This window comes from Alligator sinensis, unplaced genomic scaffold (assembly GCF_000455745.1).
Source record: "Alligator sinensis unplaced genomic scaffold, ASM45574v1 scaffold1049_1, whole genome shotgun sequence".
NCBI classification, from domain to species: domain Eukaryota; kingdom Metazoa; phylum Chordata; order Crocodylia; family Alligatoridae; genus Alligator; species Alligator sinensis.
The window spans coordinates 339694-352028 of NW_005842672.1; the positions used below are offsets into that span (position 1 = coordinate 339694).

At 44.8% G+C, this 12335-nt stretch overlaps 1 protein-coding gene across 4 annotated transcripts in view; it reads left to right on the top strand.

Annotated features, from left to right (window-relative positions):
* The first annotated feature begins 2189 nt into the window (after positions 1-2189).
* CERK (ceramide kinase) overlaps positions 2190-12335 on the top strand; it is a 64743-nt gene continuing 54597 nt past the window's right edge. For 2 of the 4 annotated variants that reach the window (XM_025215772.1, XM_025215773.1), the window contains exon 1: positions 4221-5304. In XM_025215772.1, coding sequence (XP_025071557.1) covers positions 5127-5304 — 178 coding nt within the window. In that variant the 5' untranslated portion in view covers positions 4221-5126. Of the gene's footprint in view, positions 3346-4219; positions 5305-12335 lie in introns of those variants that run through there. The other 2 variants (XM_025215775.1, XM_025215774.1) reach the window with 2 other exon arrangements.

Genomic DNA, 12335 nt, shown 5'->3' on the forward strand with positions numbered 1-12335 from the left:
CCTGCTCGGGGCTGGGGCTGGGGCCGGGCTGGGGCGGTGGACTCCCCGGAAGGGCCCTCGATCCCCCCTTCAGGCCCTGCTGCCCCGCCGGCGTAGGAGAGGCAGAGCCGGGTGCTCCACGGGCCCTCCGCCGGGCAGGAGCAGCTGAAGAGATGCAGCTTCAGCCCCTGTCCTCCGGGCTGGGACCGGGAGGGCTGCTTGTAGCTGCTCAGCCCAGCCCCAGAGCACCAGACAAGTGCGTGTTGGGGAGGTTTGTACCAAGCAAGGCTGGGAGCCGTCCAGCCGCGCTGCACAGACTGGGGTTTCCCGTCGTGCGGCTGGGCTGGTTCCTCATGCTCCCCTGCCCTGTTCTGCTTTACCGTGAAAGGGCTCAGGGGTGCAGTTTGAGGTCTTTAACCATTATGCACGTAGAGATTAAAGCCTGCCTGGCAGGTGTTGGACATGTGTCCTATAGGAAAACCCTCCCACAAGAGCCATAGCACTGTGTGACCTGCTAGATGGCCAGTGACTTTGAAAGGAAGGGGAAAGCAGGAACCGGAGGAGGTCAAGGTCATAGGAGACGTATCTGTTTAAAAATAAGTAACGTTTGCAGCGCTCAGTTGCCTAGTCGCTTATGCCTTGTGAAACGTGAAAGGAGTCCTTAGCCGGTCAGTGCTGGTAACGGTGGGTTGTTGGTACCTGCAGTAGGTGCACTGCTTTTTAAACCCTGCAATTTAACAGTCTTAGCCTCTATCTCCAGCACCAGAATACATGCCAGCATAACTGGATTACAGCAGTGCTAATGTAATTTAAGCCTTTATCATGCAAGAACAACCTTTCGTTTGCCCAAGTGTGGGTTAGTTAGTACAGGGCTTTTTTTGGCCCAGTCACAGCAGGACATGATAGAATGACTAGGTCTTTAAAATGGAGGTAAAAACATTCTTTTGTTCCACTTAGTTGATTTAGTTGTGGTTAAATAAGCACTTGCCTGCTAGCCACCAGAGTTTTAAGCATTTCACCTTTCAGATACATTTTTCTTGTAGCTATATCATGCTTCCTGGGTCCAAAAGTAAAAACTCCTTTTGGAAACTTCTGAAAAGTTTTACTGGTCATATTTGAGATTAAAGTATGGATAAGAGAAGTTTTTACATAATAAGAAAACTACTGAGATGGTTTGTCCATTTATGCAAGGGGGGAAGAGAGGCTTTAATTTTACAATTTCAAGCTGGACTCGCATTTTGAGTGCCTGACAAGCTGCTAAGAGATCCACCGTTTGGAGACAGTGAGTGATCATTTGGAAATATTTTGGATATCAACAGTATCAAACTTCCTTTTAAGTAGTATGGTCATCTGGTGCACTGCCCTTGTGGTTTCAAATAGTTCTGTAATTTCAATAAGGTTTATATAGCTCTTGCTGTCATATTATTCAAGTATTGTGTGATCTTTAATGTAGTTAGGCTCACAACAACACTGTGATGTAGAAAGGCAGACAAGGTTCCTTGGGTGAATTTGATATCTTTTATTAGACCAACCCAAATGGTTGGAGAATAGTTATTAAGCAAGCTTTCGGGTTCAAAAACCCTTCGTCAGGCTCAGGAAGCTGCAGCAGTTGGTGTGTGCTCTTCCTGGATGTAGAAAAGCACTATTATCCTTATTTTACATATGGAAAAGCTGAGGCTGTTTACATTGCTTGCCAAGGTTGACCTTAAAGCTGGCATCAAGCCCGTAAGTTACTGGTGCAAGAGGTCAGCCAGCAACTAAGCTTAACTACAGGGGGCAGGTCGGCCTGAAGCCAGAGACTCTGCTGAACTCCAGAGGTCAGGCCTGCCCACCCTTGCTGCATGTTTGGAGCTCACTTAAGTTCACAAGGACAGGATGTCTGCTAGCAGCAATCCCACAGCTTTCTGTTCTTGATTGTGATCACTTTTGTGCTTCACATCCTGTCTTGCCTGCTTGTAAATAGAATTAGAATTAGGACAGAAAGAGAGACCAAATGTAAGATAGATATATATATATATATATATGGGAAGACACAGCTTGTGTGCTTTCGGTTGGTTGAGGGCAGTCCTCAAGTGTAACCCTAAGTATCAACGTAGATCAGGATGGGCAAAATATGGCCTGGATTCTGCCCTCCAAGGCATTTTGTCCAGCCTGCAGCAAGTCCCTTGACCCCGCCCAGCCCAGGCACACCCCACACCCCCTTTGGCCTTGGCGTGAAGTGGCTGAATGACTTTTCCCAGCAGGCCCAGCCATGACTCCTGGCTGGCTCTGCCATGACCTGGCCCCACTGCCTGGGCACCCCGGCCCATCTGCCCCACACCCACCACCAGGAGCAGGACCTGTGTGGGCAGGGTATGGGGCCAGGGTGATGAGACGGAGCCATGTGTCAGTGGGGATCCGTGTCTGGGAACAGGATGGGCAGGTGGGGCTGGGAATCAGGATCACAGGGTGGTGACATCATGGGCTCGGGTCAGAGCTGTGATGTGCTTCCTGCACATCCTTGCAACAGGTGCCAGTTCCACAGCCAGGGGCATGCAGGGAGCGGATTTCAGCTCTGCCCTGGGCTCCAGCCCCAGACTGTCACCACCCAGCAATCCCAATCCCTGGCTCTGGCCTGCTCCTAGACACAGCTCCCCATCTGGCCAGTTATGTGCTGGGGCCACTTAGGACACTTTGGTGAGTTGTTGAAGGGGAGGGAAGGGTGCTGATCCAGCCTGCGACAGCTCACTAGAACTCCCTAAGTGGCCCTCTGGCCAAAATAATTGCCCACCCCTGCCATAGAGTTATTCAGAATTTATTTGTACAGGAAGTCAAATGGATCTCTGGGAGAGCAGGGCGCTGAACCAAGGCATCACAAGTCCAAGGCTAATATCTTACCCTTGGGCCGTCCAATTAGAGGGTGATGGGGAGCTGCAGACCCGCAGGCTGCATGGGCTGCACACAGTGGGGATGGCCCTCCTGGATTCCCCAGACTGTGCCCCCATTGGCCCCTCTCTCACTGTGCCACCTTGCACTCAGGAGTGGGGCAGGAAGCAGAAGCTGGAAGGGGAGGGGAAAGCCCAGAGCTCCTAACTACTATAGCAGAAGGAGCAATGGGAGGAGTTGTGGTCAGGAGGGAGCTCTTGGGCCACATGTTAACTCCTCATGCATGCTACATGCAGCTCATAGACAGCCAATAGAACAGCCTTACCCTAATCCACGGGTATCCTGCCCTCTGATCTGTTGTGATCCATTATGTTTTACAGCTCTTAATATTTCTGTTAAAGTGTACACATTCTAATTCTATTCCAGTTGAAGCAAAAAAACACAAACTCCAGAACAAAATGTAGTTGAGAATTTGGTGTAAATACATCAGGAAACTACAAGGTATGTCACTGGGTGCTGTTTATTGCTGAAGTACAGCTCTATTGCGACTCCTGTATCATGAGGTCTTGGCAGCCGTGGCTGTGGTGTGTGCATGTGCATGTGCTGTTCTGAGCTCCTTACATAACTGATCCATAGATTCTTTTGGTTCATTTAAACCGGAAGTTGACTTTTCAGAAGTGTAATAAAAGATTTTGTTCCAATTTTTGAGCATTTATTGTGGTCAGTTTTTTTTAAACGAAATTAAAAGGAAAGTGTCAAACAAAGTAATAATGAATTGAAAAATATAAAACCATTTCATTTTTTTCACATGAATGATGTAAAACAAAACCAAACCTTTTTTTGCAGAAAAATTGTATGCAACTGAAGAGTTTCACTCTGTCTAGTATTGTGCCTATCCTGTGGGGGCCCTTACAGTAGTAGTATTGTACTCTGGACTCACTGGTACCACTTTAAATCAGACCTAGAATTTTTACAGTAGGTAACTCTTTATGTTGCATAAACACACGCTAAAACTAATTCAGTGGTATATGCTTGATGCCTTTGCATAAAGGCACATCAAGTCATAGGAACCTTCCATTTGAAATCTTAAGTCTAATCTTTTTACCATAATATTAACATTATTTATACTGTTTGCTTTGGAATTTATCACAAGCATGTTCCTGGAGGCAGTGTAGACTTAATCAGCTAAAAGCTGGTGCTTCACAAGAAATAGTATGCCTTGGTAGGCCTAGGCTGCAGTTAATGTAAACTTTATCCTTGAAATGGGTGTTAACTGTGGGTAATATTTACTAGATTTTTCTTGTATATTTGATATTTTGCTTATATCTTATTGTCCCTCTGGCACTAACTCCAAATCATATAAGAGTTGTCTGCATTACCAGTGTTGCTGACTAATATTTTATTGTCGTTACCTCCAAGCTTTCTGGTGTAAATATTTTACATGAATTTCCAGTTTCTTTTAATTGCTGGACTGCTAAGGACTAAGCTTAGTTATAAATTCTGAATTTGTATCGACTTAAGTGCCTGACCGAATGAATTAAAGACTTAACTGTAAAGTTCATTCTGCAGTTCTTCCTAGCCAAGAGTGTAACTGTGATCAATATAAAGTTCACTCTTCTTAGTGCAAAGAAGTAACAGCAGGGTCTGTACATAGAAACCATGGTTCTGAATTTACAGTATAAAGTTAAAGCTTTTAAAAACAAAATTACACTTCAAAAAGAAAATGATAGCCACACTTGCATGCATAATGTTGAATTTTTGCAATTCCCTATCAAAAGATCTCTAGACTTGGTAGTTGACTGACTCATAAATTAGTATAGGGCTGCTGTTGAAGTGGTTTCTGTGGAAATGACACTTCCTGCATGCTACGAAAATGTTGCATAACCCACTGACCTTGGTGCCAGTAATCAGAAAATGCTTGTGTTGCTGGTTGTTATTGACTGGGTTCTGCTAAGATATGACTGGGTATAGACTGAGGAAGAAGATGGCTGCAAAGCAGTTGGCATGTGTGCACCAATAATAAATACATTTGCATTTAAAATAATCTTTTATTTTTTTAATGTAAAATGATTAATGTAGCTGGCTTATATCTGTGCGGGGGGGAAACCTGAGCTCTTCTTGAGATTGACCTACCTAATGCTTCGGAAACTGAGATGCTAGGCCCCTTTATTAAATATGACTGCAATTCTACACCAAGGTTATGTATTTAAAAGATATATGGGGAATACAAAAAGTAAGCAAAGAAGCAAAAACAAAGTATATTTTCAGTAGAAAGTAATTCAATGTTTGAAGTTTTGTTTTATATCCTTAACAAAGGCATGAAATTCATAGAGTCTGCGCTTAATAGAGATGGTGAAGCAGTATTTACTAGAGCTGCACGTGGCCTCATGAGCCTCATACCAACTCCCCTTGTATTCCAGGTTTCGGGGCTCTGGAAGCCAAACCATGTTCTGTGCAGAGGTTTGAAAACATAAATGAAATATATGGGGATTGCATAAGTGAACAATATTATGGGGTGAATGACCAATGGCAAGCCAGAAATATCTAAATTAAGAGGTAGTAGTTTGGCAAAGGTTGACTGCTTTTTATAACTTGGTCTTTAATTGGGGCATTGCTGTGCAGTATGTCTAATACAGCTTTATCTATGCACATCAGTATACAATTTAATACACTTTTTGAGTTGGTGCTCAATTATTAAGCTGGTGTTACAGTAAACCAGTAATCTTTTTAGACTGAGGTAAAGTATTCATTAAAGGCCATTTAGCTTAGTATTACCTTAAGTTTTGGACTTGGCCATATTTGGAGTAACCTGGTCAAAAAGTTTTGGTACATGTGCTGCTAGTTTTTATGTTTTTATAGGAGTGAGGCAAAAAAGTGGTAGATGAGCTTTAAAAATGTTTAAACACCTACCTGGTCCTATTACACTCAAATTTATAAACTTTTAGTAAAACTTAGGACTTTGTTTAAGGTTCTAAAAAGAGAATGGTGGGAGAGGAACAAAGGGGGAAGCTCTTTTGTGAGGAGATTAAGGCACCACTTGGAAAACTGTAAGGCTGATATACCTATTCTGTTGGTTTGGCAACTGTCGATCCATCTGGATTATAGATTCATAGATTGTAAGGCTGGAAGGGACCTTGGAAGATCATCGGGTCCAGCCCCCTGCACCAAGCAGAAAAGATAACTGGAGGTCAGGTGACCCCAGCAAGGTGACTGTCTAGTCTCCTCTTGAAGATCTCCAGGATAGGTGATTGCACCACCTCTGGAGGGAGCTTATTCCACAGTCTGGACACCCTGATTGTGAAGTTTTTCCTAATGTTGAGCCTGAATCGGTCTTCCAGGAGTGGTATTCTGGCCATTACTCCTAGTGTTCCACTCGGGTGCAGTGGTGAACAGTCGCTCACCAAGCCCTTGATGTACTCCCCTAGTGTAGCAGTAAGCTGCTACCAGGTCCCCTCTCAGCCTTCTTTTCTTCAGGCTGAAGAATCCCAGATCTCTCAGCCTTTCCTCGTATGGCTTGCTGTGTAAAATGGGTCATATGGGGGGGCTCTTCTTTGGACTCTCTTAAGTTTGTCCATGTCCTTGTTAAAGTGTGGTGCCCAGAACTGGATGCAGTACTCCAGCTGCGGTCACTAGTGCTGAGTAGAGCGAAAGAATCGCCTCCTTGGTTTTACTGGAGATGCACCGATTGATGGATGCCAGAGTATTATTTGCCCTACTGGCTACAGCATCGCACTGCCAGCTCATATTCGTAGTGTGGTCTATTATTACCCCCAGGTCCCTTGTGTTTGTGGTGCTAGTCAGTTTGGTGCCACCAAGCCTGTAGGTGTGTTGGGGGTTGCTCATCCCGAGGTGGAGCACTTTACATTTCTCAACGTTGAACTTCATCAAGTTCTGATCTGCCCAACTTACTAGCCTGTCTAGGCCCATCTGTATCTGTAGCCTATCTTCAACCATGGCCATGCTTCCCCATAACTTGGTGTCATCTGCGAATTTGGCCAGTAAACTATTCACCACCACATCCAAATCATTAATAAAGATGTTGAAAAGTACTGGACCAAGCACTGACCCCTGCGGGACACCGCTGCCCCCTTCTCGCCAGGATGACACAGATCCGTTCACTATGACTCTCTGGGTCCTGTCCTGCAGCCAGTTTTTCACCCACCTGATTGTCTCAGAGTTAAGCCCACAATCCTCCAATTTTCTCATGAGGACATCGTGGGATACTAGATCAAAGGCCTTTTGGAAGTCTAGGTTTACAATGTCAACCTGCTCTCTCGTGTCCAGGTGGTGAGTTCCCTGGTCATAGAAGGAGACAAGGTTGGTAAGGCAAGACCTGCCTGCGACGAAGTCATGCTGGCTGTCATTCAGGATCTTACCTTCTGCAAGCTTATCGCAGATAGACTCCTTGATAAACTTTTCCAGGATTTTCCCTAGGATGGAAGTTAGACTGATTGGTCTATAGTTATCTGAGTCCTCCTTCCTGCCCTTCTTGTGGATGGGCACAACATTGGCCCTCTTCCAGTCCTCAGGGACTTCCAGAGTGCCACAAGTTGTGGAAGAGTTTTGCCAGGGGCTCCACAATGACTTCAGCCAGCTCCTTTAGCACTTTTGGATGAAGGTCATCCGGTCCCACTGACTTGTATAATATGTCTAATTCTATAGTTATCTGAGTCCTCCTTCCTGCCCTTCTTGTGGATGGGCACAACATTGGCCCTCTTCCAGTCCTCAGGGACTTCCAGAGTGCCACAAGTTGTGGAAGAGTTTTGCCAGGGGCTCCACAATGACTTCAGCCAGCTCCTTTAGCACTTTTGGATGAAGGTCATCCGGTCCCACTGACTTGTATAATATGTCTAATTTTTTTTTTTTAATTGGTCATACACCAATACTATGGCCATAGTAGGTAGGAGATTATTCCTACCATGCTTATCCTATATTCTACCTGGTGTTGTTTTCCCCTTGGTCCGGTGAAAGACTAAGGTGAAGTAGTCATTCAGGACTTCAGCTTTCTCCTAGGTGCCGGTAACCAGTTCTCCTGAGTTGTTGAACAATGGCCTTACTCTCCTATTTGTTTTCCTCCTGTTCCCTATGTACATAAAGAAGGATTTCTTGTTGTCCTTGATTCCCTTCGCTAATCCAAGTTTGGTCCCGCTTTAGCCTTCTTTATCTTTTCCCTGCAAATGCATCATTCCTGTACATCATGGTGTATGTGTGAGGTCACCCAGACCATTGATGCATATGCCTAGGCAGGAGTATGGAGGAGTGGAGGCTGCCCAGACCTTCCCTCCCCCACTTAGGCCATTGAGACAGAATCCAGAGGCCAAACCAAGTCCAGATATTTGGTGCCTCCATAGGTGTAGTTGTATAAGTGTCCAAATGTTGAACCTGGGTCTTCTGTGTGGCAGACAAGAATTCTACCACTGAACAACAGGGGACTTCACCTATTTTAGTAAAGTATCTTTTTGTGAGGAAAAAAATGACACTTTTCAGCTGTTATAGCTAGTTCTTTTGCTATTATCCTCTAATAAATTGTGTTTTAATGTAAAGTTGTTTGTTCATGCCACAATATATTTGTAATACTTTTATGGCAAAGTAATTCTTTACCTCACCACTCCTGTTAGTGCTGGCTTGCCACAATATATTTTCATATGTTTACTTCAGTCTTATTTAAGTGAATAATGCAGGGTATTGGCAAACCCTGGCATGTGTGCCAGAGCATGGCACACTACAGCCAGCCCAGACTTTGGGAAGCTTCTGCCAGCAGCTGCAGGTCTGCAGCCCCGGTACTAGTTCTGTGGCTGCAATGTCTGTGTGTGCACCCCTGGGTGCGTGGCTGGGAAGGGGCCTGGGGTAGTGCAGCCATGGCTCTTCCCCCATTGTCTGCCCAGAGATGTGTGCAGCTGCTGCTGCCTTGGAGCTGGTGCCAGGGTTGCAGAGCCCAGCACAGCTGTTTGCAGCCTTCCAGTTGCCTGCTACTGCTGCCCAGAGCCTGGGCTAGCTGTGGAAGGCAGCCGGGAAGCTGCAAACAGCTGTGCTGGGCTCTGGACCCCTGGCAGCAGCTCTGTGGCAGCAGTGGGTGAATGCACATCTTGCAGCACGTGGCAGGGAAGAGACTGGGACAGCACAACCCCAGCACCTCCCCTGCCATTTACCCAGAGGCATGCATGCAGCCACTGTCAGCAATGAGAATCGGGCCCCTTGCAGTTCCCCCATCTCTAGCATGCTGAGCTGAGGAGGCATAGGTGGAGGTTGGGGTGATTTTGGCACTCTGGCCAAAAATGTTGCCACCCCCTTGAATAATGCAGTGAGGCTTCAACTTTTTTTCAGAAGTAGTTTTTAGTCTATTAGACTTAAGCATTAAGAATATTGTGTGTGTGTAGACAAGGTTCCTTGGGTGAATTTGATATTTTTTATTAGACCAACCCAAATGGTTGGAGAATAGTTATTGAGCAAGCTTTTGGGTTCAAAAACCGTTCATCAGGCTAAGGAAGCTGCAGCAGTTGCTGTGTGCTCTTCCTGGATGGAATGAAAAGTAAAGAAGCCAGGGGCTGGGCTGGGCTGGGGAGTCAGTTGCCAGGCAGATTGTAATGTATCAAAAATCCAATGTCTGTGTTTAGTCCCTGATCTCTAGTATCCAGCAGGTTGATGAAATGGAGCTCATAGGCTCGTCTCTGGGATGTGTTGTGTAAATTTCCCTTGAGGATCAGGACTGAGAGATTGGAGAGAGAGTGGCCCTCTTGTGAGAAATGTGCCCCCACCGGTAATTGGGTATTTCTGTCTTTGATGGATTTCCGGTGTGCGTTCATTCTGGTGCGCAGTTGTTGTCTGGTCTCTCCTACATATCTTCCATCAGGGCATTTGGTGCATTGGATGAGGTATACTACATTCCTGGAGGTGCAGCTGTAAGATCCTGGGATGCTGATGGCTCTGTTGTGGGGTGTAGTAATAGTGGGGGTGGTGGAGATGTGGGGGCAGGTTTTGCATTTCTTGTCATGGCACGGTCTGGATCCTTTTGGTGTGTTCTGGGGTTGAGGAAGTTTGCTTCTGGTGATGAGGTTGGCAAGGTTCGGTGCTTGTCTGAAGGCTAGGATGGGTGGCTCTGGGAAGATCTTTTTAAGAATAGGGTCTTTTTCTAATATGGGTTGCAATTTTTTGAGGATTTTCCGTACAGGTTCAAGGGATGGGTGATAGGTCATAACCAGCGGTGTGCGATTTGTGGGTGTTTTTCTTCTGTACTGCAGCAGTTCTTCACGTGGTATCCAGGTGGCTCTTTCAAACGTGCGATCTACCTCTCTGGAGGAGTGTCCTTGCTGGGTGAAAGCCTTTTTAAGATTGGTGAGGTGGCAATCCCGGGTGTGCCCTTCAGTACAGATGCGGTGGTATCTGAGGGCTTGGCTGTATATCACTGCTTTTTTGGTGTGTTTCGGGTGATTGCTGGTTCTGTGCAGATATGTATGTTGGTCTGTGGGTTTCTTGTATACTGTGGTCTGTATTTTACCCTTCTGGATACTGATCCTTGTGTCTAAAAAGGGGATGTTGGTGTTGGAGTATTCTAAAGAAAGTCGGATGGAGGGATGGTGACTGTTGAATTTCTGGTGGAACTCAAGTAGAGATTCCAGGTTCTCACTCCAAATGATGAAGATGTCATCGATATATCGTAAGTACAGCAAGGGTTTGATGGTGCAGTTCTTGAGGAAGTCTTCTTCCAGGTGGCTCATAAAAAGGTTGGCATACTGTGGGGCCATTTTAGTGCCCATAGCTGTTCCCATCATCTGGAGGAAGTGTTGATTATTAAAAGTGAAATTGTTGTGTGTGAGGATGAAGTGTATAAGCTCAGTGATATCTTTGGGTCTGTATTCTGGGTTGTAATCTTGTTCCTGTAGATATGTAAGGCAGGCATGGATGCCATCCTGGTGTGGGATGTTGGTGTATAGGCTGGTAACGTCCATGGTGGCTAGGAGTGTGTTCCTGGGAAGGTGGTCTATGTTTTTAAGTTTCCGTAGCAAGTCTGTGGTGTCTTGGACAAAACTTGCTCTGTGGGTGACAAGCGGTTTTAGGATGGATTCAACAAAACCTGATATTTCCTCAGTTAGGGTCCCATGGTTGGATATGATAGGTCTGCCAGGGTTCCCTTGTTTGTGGATTTTAGGGAGCATGTAAAAAGTCCCTGGGTTAGGTAGCGGGGGGATCAAGGTCTGTAGTTTTTCTTGTAATCTTGGTGGAAATGATTTGATGGTATTGTTGAGTTTTTTGGTGAAAAGGGGAGTAGGATCTTCTTGTAGTTCTTTGTAGTAGGTGGTGTCAGAGAGCTGTCTCTTGGCTTCCTTTATGTAATCCTCACAGTTTAGGATGACTATGGCTCCTCCTTTATCTGCTGGTTTTATTACTATTTGGTGGTTAGATCTTAGAGATTCTATGGCCTTTGGTAGAGAGAGGTTGTGGTGGTGGCGGCGGCGTGTGTTGCTGATTATTTCATTGTTCATTCTTTCCCTGAAGTAGTCAATGTAGCGGTCAAGGTTAGGGTTTCGTTCACTGCGAGGTGTCCAATCTGATGTTTTTTTGGGTTTTTTGGCATTGATCTTTTCTTGAATATTGTCAGAGGATGAGTTGTTCTTGGGAGTGGGTTCAGTTTGGTCGTGTGTGTGTTTGTGTTTGGTTTGTGTGTGTGTGTCTACACATATACACACCCCTCCCCCCACACTTGCTCTTTAAGTTCAGTTTAAACTATTCTGTTACTTCTAATCTTTTTGGTGCATTTGAGTTCAAGTACTTTTAATGGAATTTCTCTCTTCCCACTCTGTATCCAAAAATCACATGCCTGGCTCTTAGTGATAAATCATGCTCAGTTATTGATTAGTCAAGCTTAACCTTTATTTTAGTATTTCTTCGGAGTAATTTTGTGATCCAGTCCTAACTGATGACAAAGTCTGTAGACACTGAAAATGTCTCAGTACATGTAACTGACTGGACAGCAGACAGCATATTGGATATTTGTTTGTATTGGCACTTTGGTGATCCTCAGTACAACATGCATTTATATTTTCCTACTTTCACCTCTCAGATCTGCTTTAATATTAATTCACACTTAGTCTGTAGTCAGACAGCTCTTTGAAAAGAAGTTTATGAATACTTCAAAGAGGTTTGAATGAAGACTAATTTTGGAAGCAAAATCAGTATGGAAAAGGATAACATTTCTGTAGTTAAATTGATTTGTGTACTTTGTGTATTAATTACTGTAGGATATGTGTAAAATAAGTTTTTTTTCTGCATTAGGATTCAATGTATCAGAAGTTTTTACACAAATTACATAAGCTCTCTGGCAGAGCATACTGTTTGCTCTGCATGATGATGAGATCTTGCCTTTGTAGAAACATGTTTACAAATTTTAATTGGCCCTTTCATTTTTGAAATCATGTGGCAAACCACATAGGTCCCAAAGAGGAGAACTATGCATTAGAACATCATATTCCCTGTACATTCCTATTGTTGGGAAA